A 13,401-nucleotide genomic window follows, 5' to 3' on the forward strand; every position below is an offset into this window, starting at 1 on the left:
ACTTTGTTCTCCATTGGGGGCAGACTTCTACTCTTCAAAGACGTCTGTCTCTCTCACATCTCGGATGCCTGGGTGCGGGAAGTAATCTCACAATACAAGATTTAATTTGTATACCTTCCGCCCAATAGGTTCTTCCAGTCCACTTCCCTCTGTCACCTGCCAGGGCAGCCACCCTTTTTTCAAGCAATAGACTTCCTCTTGCGTCAAGGAGTCATTGTCTCTGTATCCCTCAGGCCAAAATGTCAAGGATTTTATTCAAATCTTTTTATTGTCCATAAAAGGGATGGTTCAGTTCGTCCGATTCTGGGCCTAAAGTCGCTGAACGCTTTTGTCAAGATCCGGTTGGTAATCTCCTCCATGGAACGGGAATTTCCTCTCCTCAGTGGACATCAGGGCAGAGTACCTGCACGTCCCCATTTTCATTTCGTCCCTCACCACTACCAGTTTTTTGCCCTCCCTTTCACACTGTCGACAGCCATGCAGATTTTCACAAAGGTTCTATCTGTGATCATGGTGATTTTTCATTCCAGAGGGATCTGTCTTCCCCTTTCTGGACGATATCTTCGCCATGTCCTCATTCCGGGAAGGGCAACTTGACAGACCTACAAATTTATTCAGGATGGATTGTCAACCAATCCAAATCCTGCCTTATTCCCGGTCGAAGACTCCCCTTCCTGGGAATGGTTTGACACCAACTGGGTTTGGGTGTCCCTACCTTCAGGGAAACTGTCGACCCTGCAGCGGGGCACTCCCACCTATTTGCTTTTGAATGAAGATTTTTGGCCCCCTTTGCGGCTTCTATAGAGACCATTTCCTTTGCCCAGTTTCACACTCATTCGTTCCAGGAGGGGGTGATTTCCTGATTTCCTAGACTGCCAAATCCTTCCATTAACCAATCACCAGTTTCTTCTCTGGTGGCTCTACTCCCTGGCGATTCCTTGGACACTCCGTTCGCCTGCTCAGCTGACAGGTCTTTTCCATGGACGCCAGCCTTCGGGGTTGCGGAGGTGCCTTCTGGAATCTCACGACCCAGGGCCTGTGTTCTCACCAGGAAACTAGTCTCCCCATCAACCTTCTGGAACTGAGGGTAATTTTTCTCCGTCTCTAGCTGGCAGTCCGGTCTAAGTCAAGACAGACAATCTCACGGCAGTAGTCTGCCTCAATCACCAAGGCAGGACATGAGGTTCAGCATCTACTGGATCAAACGGAAGGAACCCTCGGATTGTGGCACATTCCACTAGGGCAGTTGGTGCTTTCTGGGCTGTGTGCCATCTGGCTTCAAGGCTGCTACCTAGTCATCTTGTCACACGTTCACCAAATGTTATCGAAGAACTTTGAATTTGCAGATGCTTCCCGTCATCGCAAGGCGTTGCAGGCATCTGTGGAATAGATTCTTATGTCCTTTCTTTTCGGTTCAACCATGTGGACTGCTTTGGGATGTCCACATTGTCCAAGTCCCCCAATGGGCCGAATAAGAAGATAGGATTTTTTGAGCACTCACCGTAAAATCTTTTTCTTGTCAAGTCCATTGCGGGACACAGCTCCCACCCCTCTTTGGTTATGAAGTTCATAAGGTTGTCCGTCGGACATGATTTTCTTCTATTGTTCTGATATTATTGTTCTATTACCTTGTGAAATGCTTCTCCTACTGCTTTTGTACAGACTGACTAGCTCCGTGCCTGTAAGCCTCCTAGTGGCAACAGCATAAACCCATGGTTTGTGTCCCCCAGTGGACTGGCCGAGAAAAGGATTTTTAGGTGAGGATTCAAAAAAAATAAATCCTATTTTTCCTCTATACATTCACCCAACCCACAATTTAGAATTTGCATACTAATCCTTTTAAGTATTATATTGAATATTTTTTCTGTTCACAACAAAGACTGATCTACTGAAGATTGCATTTATCTGAAAATCGTTCTTTCTTTTGTAGTTCCCTTTCTGAAATGCTTTTTGTCCTTTTCATACATCTTCCAAAGAGAGGCATTTTTTAAAATGAAATGTAGTGCATGCTTAGATGGTCGATTTATAAAGATGAGGTAGTACCATTTCCAGTGACTGTAGTTGTTGTTTCATCATATTGCAGGTAGTATTGATTCTGCTTTACTTTCCCTGGTCACAAGTGCAGTTTGGAAGTTGTTGAAATGTGCACATGTGGTATACTTGCTTTGTATTTCCGTAGCGTAACTGTATGCAGAAAATTTTATAATGTATGCCTATGGGAAAGAGTCCACAATTCAAGAACTAGAGATCTGTCTGATTTGCGGAATATTTTTCCCATAGGCATATATTACAGTATGCGTACGCCACGTGTGACTGCACCCTTACTCTGTTGCTGACCGGGTGTTATCATCGCTGTTCCAATACCTGTCAGATCTCATTGATGTAGGTTATTGATCATGCGTTTTACTCTGAGCCAGGAAATAAAAATGTTCCCATGCAATTGTCCAAAAAATTGCTCAGGAATGATGTGAATTAAAACAGTGGGAGATTATAATGGGGAACATTTCTGTAGTATAATTTTATTCTGGCTACTCTATTCTACTACATTAACCATTTACGTATTGTTGCCTGGCTTAGCATACGTAGGGAACAATTTCAGAGAGAACCTGATTCTTAGTGTAGTCAGAACCCCTCCATTTTTTGTGTGTAATGTTGCACAATGATGCTGTTAGTTAAGTTGTAGGGAGATACTGTGCGTTGTGAAGCAGACCACTGCACACACATTATGGGAGCATTATTGATGTCATAGGGGTTGTCCCAACAGAACAATCCCCTTTTTAATAATGCAGCTGATCCAGTGGCGGAGGTCATGGGCGGCCACACCTCTCCACTGCAGAGGAAATTTAATACTATATGGTGCCCATGCAAATCAATGGCGCAACAATGCAATACACAGCCTTGTCGAGTACTCCAAAGCAGAAGCCAAACTTACATCTGCTCCCGTTTTAATAGGGCATATGGACAGGGGTTGACCAAGAGGGAAACCTCTTTAAAGGGATAAATGCAGTTGTTTTTTTTTTTATCTGGCCTGTGTAAATATGCATTTGGCATCTCAAGTTGTAAAGTTTTCCTGATCGAATGTGTTCTGAAATGGAATACTGACAGATACTTTTTTTTTTTTCTCTCCAGGCGATAGAAAAGAAGCGTAAACAAGATGAGAGAAGAAAGAGGGAGTCAGAAGCTGCAAAGTTGTTACAAGATAGAAATGCTGATGGGTAAGTAGTTTTTTTTCTAAATTTGTAATTGAAACAGGCTTTCTTTTTTTTTTTCTGTTTTTTCAATCATGTCAATGTTCGTACCTTTGACGAAAATTAAGACGGTGGAAAATTTGCTCCGTGACCAGAGAGTAAGGAGGGCCCGGCAGATGTCCACAACTTGAAATCTCTTCATCACCCAGCATTCCATAGATGATAGACTTGGGGAGATTACAGGAAATTGGCACCATATCACAAGCTAACTTGCCCAACATAGCTAGACAACCTACACATAACGGAAGAGATCTGAACGTATGAACTTATGCTGACAGAGGAGGTAATTTTTACAAGGCGTTCGGCGGTCTACCAACCTCTGTAGACTTTCTCCCCGAGGTGAGAGGATTGCTGAGGATGAGTGACATAAAGCCCCTCTTTTTAACTCCCTATAGTGACAGTGCTTTCTAATACTGCACAGATAGAACGCCTCAACGAAGCCATCCTGTTTCTATCATTAGAGACATCTTGCCAATTCCGTGTCTGTGTCTTGTGTATTGTGAGCTAGACAAGCCATGGTGTCAACTGAATGAAATGTTACTCCTTTGACAAAGTTTTCAAGTGGTGGGAGTAAAGCTAGAATTCTAGCTAGCGATTCCCAAAGGAATAGTCGACAGTGCTCAGAAGAAAAATGAATGCCCCTTAGGCCAAGTTCACACAGCAGTTTGTTTTTTTTGCCGCGGTTTTTGTTTCAGAAATTGTGTTCCAATCAGCGCCCAAAGAAAAACGCCTCAAATCTCTCTATTTCATTGGGAGTTGATGGTGGTTCTTTTTTTCGGTTGGTTTTCGACCGCTCGTGGGAAAGAAAAGAGCCGTGCCCTATCTTGGGGCGGTTTCCGCCTCTAAACCTCCATTGCAAACAATGAGAGGCAGGACAAACTGTGCCACTTGTTTGGAGCAGTTTTGATGCCGTTTTTCCATTTCCTTAATAAACATAAAAAAACGCATAAAAAGCATCAAAAAACGTTTTTCCGAGCCAAAATACTGAAGGAATTTTGAGGAAGATTTTTTTCTGTTGGTCTTTGGTGTAAATATTTCCTTATTTTATTTTGTGTTCCACTATTTTTGTGAACCAATGTTAAATATTTGTTAAACTCTGGTATGTGATGTTTGATTTTTTTTTTAAATTATTTTTCATCTATTACAGACTAATTATAGCTTCCCGATTCCACCCTACACCTCTGCTACTTACTTTGATAGAATTTGTTGCTCCATCAAGGCCCTTTGTTGTCTACTGCCAATATAAAGAGGTACGTGTCACTCCTCAAACGTGATCTATTTTTAAAGAAACAATTATTTTTTTACCCCCCTGCAGCCATTTTTTTATTTTTTTTTTCCTCCCCGCTTTCCAAAAGCCATAACTTTTCTTTATTTTTCCATCGACATAGCCGTATGAAGGGGTTTTGTTTTGTTTTTTTTAAATGCGGTAAGTTGTAGTTTTTACTTGCACAATTTTAATTGATTATATAATGTACTGGGAAACTTTAAAAAAAAAAAAGATTAAATGTTCGCCTTTAATTTACCCATGTCTAAGGCAAATTGGAAAAATATTGCTTTGACCAATGTTCATCAAATGTTGTTGACAAAGTTTTTATAGTAGGTGTTACCAGTTGGGGGTGTGTCGCTTCACAGACTGACAATGTCCAATCAGTGCTGACAGAGTGAGACTAGGGACACGCCCCTTTGACCAGGGAAATTGTTACAACCAGTTGCTAATTTATTCCTATATTTCTAGGAGAAATATTAAAGGAACCATGGAGAGAAATCTGAAATAGTGAAACCTGTGTATAACCTCTTTGTACAATTTGTTTTTGTTCTTTTTTTTTTTTTATCATTTCCAGCCTCTACTTGAATGTTATACAAAACTTAGAGAAAAAGGTGGCGTCATTAACCTCAAGCTCTCAGAGACCTGGCTGAGGAATTATCAGGTAATTTAAGTTTTCCAATAAACCAACAAAACTTAACATCGATTTTTGTCCTGTAGGTGACTCATCATTGGCTGACGAGCACTTATAGTGAGGCAAACCTATTGACTGTCTAATTACCTAAAATCAAATGAATCTATATTTCTTCAGAGCTCACTTGAACAGGAATCACTTAGGTCTTCTGAAGTTTTGTGTTGTGTGTTAATGCATAGTAGCAATCTCCTTAAAATACCAGTCCTTGAGTGCCAATAATTGGCTCATGCCCCAGCAGCCTATCTCATGTTGATCTATTTGGCGGAATTGTCATTAAAGGGAATGTGTCGCTAGAATTTTATTTTTTTTAGTTAAACAATTATTATTTTAGTGATTACACATTGTTGTAATTTTTTTAATTTTTTCACAAATCAGGAAATATAATAAATTTGATTCTCATTTATAACATTTCCATGTGCTGGTCACTAGAGGGAGCAGTTACCAAAATTGCAGCATGGTCAATGTGGTAAAGCAACCTCATTGCTTTATGCTGCAAATTTGGGGTAGACACACTCGCTCTAGTGTCCTCACACAATCCCCCCTCCCTTATTCTAGCTAGTGCCAGGAGAAGGAGGGGTTTGAATCTTCAAACCTCTTACACTGTGTGCCGCCATTTTCTGAGCGACTGCACAGTGTAGGAGGATTAGATACAGTGCTCAGCAGACAGTATAACACGAACATAACACACACATCACATACACGAATATAAATTACCTGCTTTTGCCGCCTCCGCTCCTATTCCTCGCGCCTTCGCTTCCTTGAACATATGGCCGCAGCCGGAAGTCATCATCTTACTGTCCGGCAGGGGCTTCCGGTCCACATGAAAATGGTGCTGGATTTCGCTCTGCTAAGGTGCTTAGTTTTGGTCTGTGTGGGATTGGCGCATGCGCCGTTCCTACACAGACGGCGTACGATGCAGAGAATGGAACGGCTCCCGTTCGCATTCTCTATGGGGATGTATGTGCCGTATTCCATCTCTGTATGTGACGTTAGTCGACACATACAGAGATGAAAAAAAAAATGGCAGCCCCCATAGAGAAGTAAAAATAAGAAAAAAGTAGAACACAAGAAGACAAATAAAATTTATGTTTATATCATACTAAAAGCAATATGATAAAATAAAAAAATTTCATGACACCTTCCCTTTAATATTGTTTCTACTTTCGTAATGGCCGCCGCCCATTGTGTGCATGGCTCACTTATTTTCCATTTCTGTTACTTTTTCTGTCTTACATCTGATATATCTTATCCCTTGACATATTATAGGTCTTGCCAGATAGAAGCCATCCGAAATTGGTGATGAGCAGTGGAGGTGGTTACATATTACATGGTATTACCGTAGCTAGAGACACCAGAAAGACCAACAGCAGTTGTCCAGACAGAACTGAAGAGCCAGCAGCAAAAAAGCTAAAAGTCGCCGAAGACCAAAGTTAATTGTTATTTGTAATGTCACAAGACCAACACTCAAACAAGCAGCATGTATCAGAGGATTATTTTTTTCTACTTAATTTGATACATTTTGGTAGCTCATCTCCTCTGTGTGTTTATATATATATATATAATGTGACCATTGCTTTAATAATACATTTTGTTTCTTACATTAATTTTTATTGATTTTTTTATTTTCTTTTACATTCAGGAAAACTTTGAAATCTAAAATATATTTACAGCCCGGTAGCACTCTTCTATAAGCCTCAGAAGCAAACAACAATTTGTAGGATTGTCAGATAAAAGCTAATTGAGACACCTGCTGTTATCCTACATGTTAGCAGAGTTTATTTTCCATGTATAATGAATTTATCCAAGAGTAAAATTTCAGCTAGTTGAACACAGTATCATAAACCTATTTTGATATCCATCTATTGTTCAAGGAGCGTTTCATTACTGGAGCATTTTTCTATGGCTACTATATATCCACTGAAACGAAAACTTTCCTATGGCCTTTTCACACAGTTTTTTTACTGCAAAAAACCTCTGTGTGAACAGGGCCTTAGAAGAAAACCTCCCTGATTGCTACGATAAACTGCAGCGGAATGTTATGTAGTATCACTTAGTACCCATTCAAATGTAAAGACGACCATGGTCGCGTTGAGTCCTCCAGAGAGAGAGAGTGTCACTCCTGCAGTATCTCTCTGCCATGGCTCATAGAGGGGTCCTGAGCAGGGAACCCCTGTCATGTCAGCCATATGTTCTAATAGGGCACATGGTAAAGGGTTGTCCAGGTGGAACACAGGGTTGTGTCACCTTAAAGGATGAAAGTCAACCCTGCTGGTTAAATGTATATAATGCCTGGAAGTAAACCTAGAAAGATAAAGCAATGTATGATGCTAAAGTACTGTAGATGTTTTCTAACAGCAGTTTGTATTAAAGGGGTTCTCCAGTTTAGAAAAGCCATGTTTATATACCCTATTAGGGAATTCTGAGTTAATAGAGTGGGGTCCCCCTGTTCAGGATCTTCATCTCTTGGCCAGAGTTGAGAGTGGTTACAAATAGCATCTCTCGTTCTGGAGGACTGGTCCTGCATTACACATGCAACCAGTTGATATGAAGGGGCACTATGTTAATACTTAATCTCTCCTGTGGGGGCGCTGCAGGGACATGTGACAGGTTTCCCCACAAATTAAGGCTGATCGCTAAGGGGTCCTAGCAGAGGCACACTTTGTGATCAGCTTATTGTCGAGGTATCTATCTAACAAGTAGGGATTGTTCAAAGCATGCAACCTTTTTAAAGAGGCTCTGTCACCAGATTTTGCAACCCCTATCTGCTATTGCAGCAGATAGGCGCTGCAATGTAGATTACAGTAACGTTTTTATTTTTAAAAAACGAGCATTTTTGGCCAAGTTATGACCATTTTCGTATTTATGCAAATGAGGCTTGCAAAAGTACAACTGGGCGTGTTGAAAAGTAAAAGTACAACTGGGCGTGTATTATGTGCGTACATCGGGGCGTGTTTACTACTTTTACTAGCTGGGCTTTCTGATAAGTATCATCCACTTCTCTTCAGAACGCCCAGCTTCTGGCAGTGCAGATCTGTGACGTCACTCACAGGTCCTGCATCGTGTCGGCACCAGAGGCTACAGATGATTCTGCAGCAGCATCGGCATTTGCAGGTAAGTCCATGTAGCTACTTACCTGCAAATGCTGATGCTGCTGCAGAATCATCTGTAGCCTCTGGTGCTGATGTGGCCGACACGATGCAGGACCTGTGAGTGACGTCACAGATCTGCACTGCCAGAAGCTGGGCGTTCTGAAGAGAAGAGGATGATACTTCTCATCAGAAAGCCCAGCTAGTAAAAGTAGTAAACACGCCCCGATGTACGCACATAATACACGCCCAGTTGTACTTTTACTTTTCAACACGCCCAGTTGTACTTTTGCAAGCCTCATTTGCATAAATACAAAAATGGTCATAACTTGGCCAAAAATGCTCGTTTTTTAAAAATAAAAACGTTACTGTAATCTACATTGCAGCGCCTATCTGCTGCAATAGCAGATAGGGGTTGCAAAATCTGGTGACAGAGCCTCTTTAACTGTAACATATTTACTGCAGAATTATTTGAGTACATTTTCAGTGCTCCATTAAATTTTGTTGAGTTGTAAGCACTTATTTATAGATCTTGAAATGAATTTTGTGCAATTATAGGCCTAAGTAACATTGACGACCACCAACTTCATTCATCTATTCATCCTAGCTGGATATAGAGCCATGAACATTATTCAGAGTGAATACAAAATGCAAATACATCAAAGTCCACTTTTGTAGATGTAAACGCAATTGCTCCTTTTATATGTCTTCATCAGCGTATTGCATTTGGAAATAAAGGACTTTCATCATTTCATAAATTCAGCAAAAGCAATAAAGTAGAATTAAGTCATTATTGTTTATTTCCTGGAGGCAGGAATGTACTGGGATGTTTTTATTTATTTCTCACGGTTTTCAGAATGCTTTCACAGAGGAGACACCTTTTCATCAGCCCAGACATGCAATAGTAGAATGAAACACATGGGCTGAAAGGAAAGGCTATCTACAGGATATGTGATCATATTCTGATTACTGGGGGCCCCACCGATTGTAAGAACGGGGGTCATGAATTTCCTGATCATCCTTACAGCACCCCCCGCAGTAAGGAGGAGATTGAATGAATCCGTGGTCGATAATGCACACGCCGCTTTATTCAATGTCTATGAGAATGATGGAAACAGCTGAGTACTGTACTCTGCGCTTTCCGTCATTCCCATAGACTTTGAATGGAGCGGCAGTGTGCATGCTCAAACGTCGCTCTATTCAATGTCCTCACTGCGGTCCAGCAGTGAGGAGGAACAGGGGGTTTGGGGTGCCCTTTTTTGTGATCGGTGGGGGTTTCATTAATCAATGGAACTGATTTTCCGTTAAAGAAATTGTCTGCAACAAAATCTGCTGCATGTCACTGCACCTTAAGCCGTTCACCCAGCCAGTATCTGTGTGCACAGATATTAAGTGCGTTAGGGTGCACGGAGTATGGGGCATACTGTTGAATCCTCCACTATTATAGCAAACCCCCCCCCCCCCCCCCCAGCTGTGAGGACTATGCCGCAATCAAAGCTGATCACGCCATTCAAAGTGAATAGGAGAAGGGGGGACTGCCCATTGATCGCGTCACAGGAAATCCCTGTGATGCGATCGAGGCCCATAACCTGTATGGCCAGGCAGCCTAGGGTCCGTTGAAGGCCTCGCTAGGACATGCTCCATATTTCCCGGCACGGTTCTAGGGCACGGACACATTTCCGTAGCACTATGGAAAGGTGTCCACGGTCAATAGAACCGGGCGGGCTCGTAATTGCGGACCGTAATTACGAAGTTTTTCCACGGTCGTGTGCCCCATGCACACATTCAGGATTTGCCTATGGAAAATGTGTATTTTTTTTACATAGGATTCGCAGCAGAAATCAGAGGTTAACACAGATTTTTACCGCAGATCTGCACGAGGATTAGTCCCATTCTGTCATTTACTAGGGCCAATCTGTGGCTTTTCGATCAGTATTAACAAGAATAATGAACGTTCTGATCTAATTTTTTTCTGCAGCATAGACATTCAAATCCGTGCTGATTTTTTTCGCAAACGTGAATAGGGCATAAAATACCCCATTCATTTGCATTGGTTGCGGATTTGATTTGAATTTAGGCACAGAAACGGCCTAAATCCTCAACATAGCCATAGTGAAGTGCAGTTGTACATGACCGAGTGCCACTCGGGCTGATTTTCACGGCGTTCGAATGACACCCGATAGTTTTCACGGACCCGACTTTCTGATCCGTGGAAAGATAGGACATGCCCTAACTTTCCACGGATCACGGACGGGAGCCGGCCCACACACACTATCGAGGCATAATAGTTTATCGTAATGGTCTGTTCGGTTTGCTAAAATTTACTTATTTTTATAATAAGTGATTTAAAAAAGCAGTAATCATTGTTATAGTCTCCTTTTGATAGATACACCGTGTCCCAAATTATTATGCACATTGGATTTAAGTGTCATAAACATTTAATTATTAGTTTTTCAATTAAACTCATGGATGGTATTGTGTCTTAGGGCTCTTTGGATCATTGTAATCAATCTCAGACACCTGTGATAATTAGTTTGCCAGGTGTGCCCAATCAAAGGAAAACTACTTAAGAAGGACGTTCCACATTATTAAGCAGGCCACAGGTTTCAAGCAATATGGGAAAGAAAAAGGATCTCTCTGCTGCCAAAAAGCGTGAAATAGTGCAATATCTTGGACAAGGTATGAAAACATTGGATATTTCAAGAAAACTTAAGCGTGATCATCGTACTGTGAAAAGATTTGTGGCTGATTCAGAGCACAGACTGGTTCGTTCAGATAAAGGCATAATGAGGAAGGTTTCTGCTAGACAAATTAATAGGATTAGGAGAGAAGCTGCTAAAATGCCATTGCAAAGCAGCAAACAGGTATTTGAAGCCGCTGGTGCCTCTGGAGTCCCGCAAACCTCAAGGTGTAGGATCCTTTAGAGGTTTGCAAGTGTGCATAAAGCTATTATTCGGCCACCCCTAAACAATGCTCACAAGCCGAAACGGTTGCAGTGGGCTCAGAAATACAGCGATAGATCGATAGATAGATGTGTGTGTATAGATAGATATACAAATTGTAACTCATCTGGGAGTATGTGTTCAGAATACACATCAGGCAATCCAATCTGGAATGAAGAAATATTCTTGGTTTATTTTTCTTCACAAAGAACTTTTTAACAAGATTACTTTTATGGGAATTCATCATCCGAAAATCACCTATTTTAAATCGTTATGTCTTTTTTTTTTTTTTTTTTAAACATATTTTTAGAATAGCTGTATGCCAATGGTTCTGTCCATAGGGACATGGTATCCATAGCTACTATAGTCAGAGGATCTCTGAATATAAGTTTATTATAAAGTTTGTTCTTTAATATTTTATAGCAGATTCACCCACTTATAAAACATGTGTTAGGCCAGACCACCCTTTTAAGGTAGTATTTTAACATTTACAAAATAAATAACTGCTTCTGCCTTACATATTAGGGTATGTTCACACTGGCTATTTTCGGCTGTGTTTCGGCCAATGAATCGGACCATTGATTTCAATGGGAAAAACGGTGTTGTGTTCCGAGGGGCCGTTGTTTTACGCGGCCGTTTTGAAAAACGACCGCGAAAAAGAAGTGCATGTCACTTCTTGAGCCATTTTTGGAGCAGTTTTTCATTGACTATAGAAAAACAGCTCCAAAAACGGCCGTCAAAAAAGGCGACTTTGAATAACAAAAGTCGGAAAATCAGGAGCTGTTTTCCCTTGAAAACAGCTCCGTATTTTCAGTCGTTTTTTAGTAAGTGTGTGCACATACCCTTACATACCCTTACAGTTTTGTATAGTCTGTAGACTAAATATAGGCCTGGTTTCAATTAACTTTATGACTGCCTTTATATACTGTATTGGTTTAAACCCAATAGCACCCAATTCTTTTTAGATTAAACTTTCCAAATAAATTCCCTATTTTATAATTATACTGGATATTAATAACTTAAGAAACCGTTCTCCACATAATCTAGTGAGTCTCTGGAAGTGGGTCCAAAGTAGGGGAATTGTACTTTTATTACATACATTTTGGTCAGTGTCCCACTCTCACTGGTTTTTTTTGGTCTACATTTTAAGAAAAATCTCCCAATGTATACATTAGACTTAACCTATGACATATGCCACTGTTGGCACGTAATGGTTTATGTTTAACAGAAACGTCATGAACTTCTATGACCCTTTTCACGATGTCCATTATAGCCCATGGGTGACAGATGCCGTTGTTAGCCATTCGTTTCACTCATCAATCACCCATAGGCTATAATGTCATTTGTTTAATGGCTACGTCATAAATAGCTATTGAAAAGCTCATGACGTCCGTTTAACAGATGCCTGTTCGGATGGCATTAAGTGACATCCGTCACCCATAGGCTACCATGTTAAAAAAAAAAAAAAAATTTATACGTTTAACATGTGTATATATATATATATATATATAAGTTTTTTTACTGGACTCTGCGAGATGGAATAACGTACTCTACTACGCTATTCTATACTGACGTAAACAGGCCAGACTGAGGCAAAAAGGACACTTCTCCACCCTCTGTCTGACAATGGAGCCCTATGGACACGTTTACCATGTACACCGACGTATATGCAAAACGTAATGAAAAAAATGTGATGTGAACAGAGCCTCGTTGGCTGAGTGGGCGGGCTCTTGCTGGTGGGATGTAAGAGCTGTGCTGTGTGCTTTGAGCCAATCAGATGTCTTCTCTTTCACAGCATGCACATATGTCTCTCAGGCACAATGCATATATTGTAAAAAAAAATTATTAATAATATTTTGTTTTTTTCATAAGATTTATTCCACCATAAATTTTCTGGTGTGGTCAAATTACCTTGAAACTAGAGAATGCATTTGCATGTAACGCTACAAATCCTACTTAGGATTAGAGGTTTAGTGGAGTATGGGTCCTCCATGATTCTTTGCTCGCCTGCTTTTTGCAGCCCTTGCATGGAATTTTCACTCTCAGTGGATCATGACTGACTTAGATTGGTTAAAAGAACAATATCCTCATTCTCCTTATAGCCTCTGAACATCTAGTGACTACATCCAATATCTCTACTGGTATTTCCATATGTAGACCATGTCTG

At 40.8% G+C, this 13,401-nt stretch overlaps 1 protein-coding gene across 1 annotated transcript in view; it reads left to right on the forward strand.

Moving 5' to 3' along the window:
- Nucleotides 1-6,810, forward strand: part of TRMT6 (tRNA methyltransferase 6 non-catalytic subunit) — a 55,933-nt gene extending 49,123 nt beyond the window's left edge. The window contains exons 8-11 of the mRNA XM_075863050.1: nucleotides 3,130-3,215; nucleotides 4,396-4,498; nucleotides 5,090-5,176; nucleotides 6,473-6,810. Coding sequence (XP_075719165.1) covers nucleotides 3,130-3,215; nucleotides 4,396-4,498; nucleotides 5,090-5,176; nucleotides 6,473-6,640 — 444 coding nt within the window. The 3' untranslated portion in view covers nucleotides 6,641-6,810. The remainder of the gene's footprint in view (nucleotides 1-3,129; nucleotides 3,216-4,395; nucleotides 4,499-5,089; nucleotides 5,177-6,472) is intronic.
- Nucleotides 6,811-13,401: the final 6,591 nt, after the last annotated feature.

The sequence above is a fragment of the Rhinoderma darwinii genome, chromosome 4, assembly GCF_050947455.1.
Source record: "Rhinoderma darwinii isolate aRhiDar2 chromosome 4, aRhiDar2.hap1, whole genome shotgun sequence".
Lineage (NCBI taxonomy): Eukaryota > Metazoa > Chordata > Amphibia > Anura > Rhinodermatidae > Rhinoderma > Rhinoderma darwinii.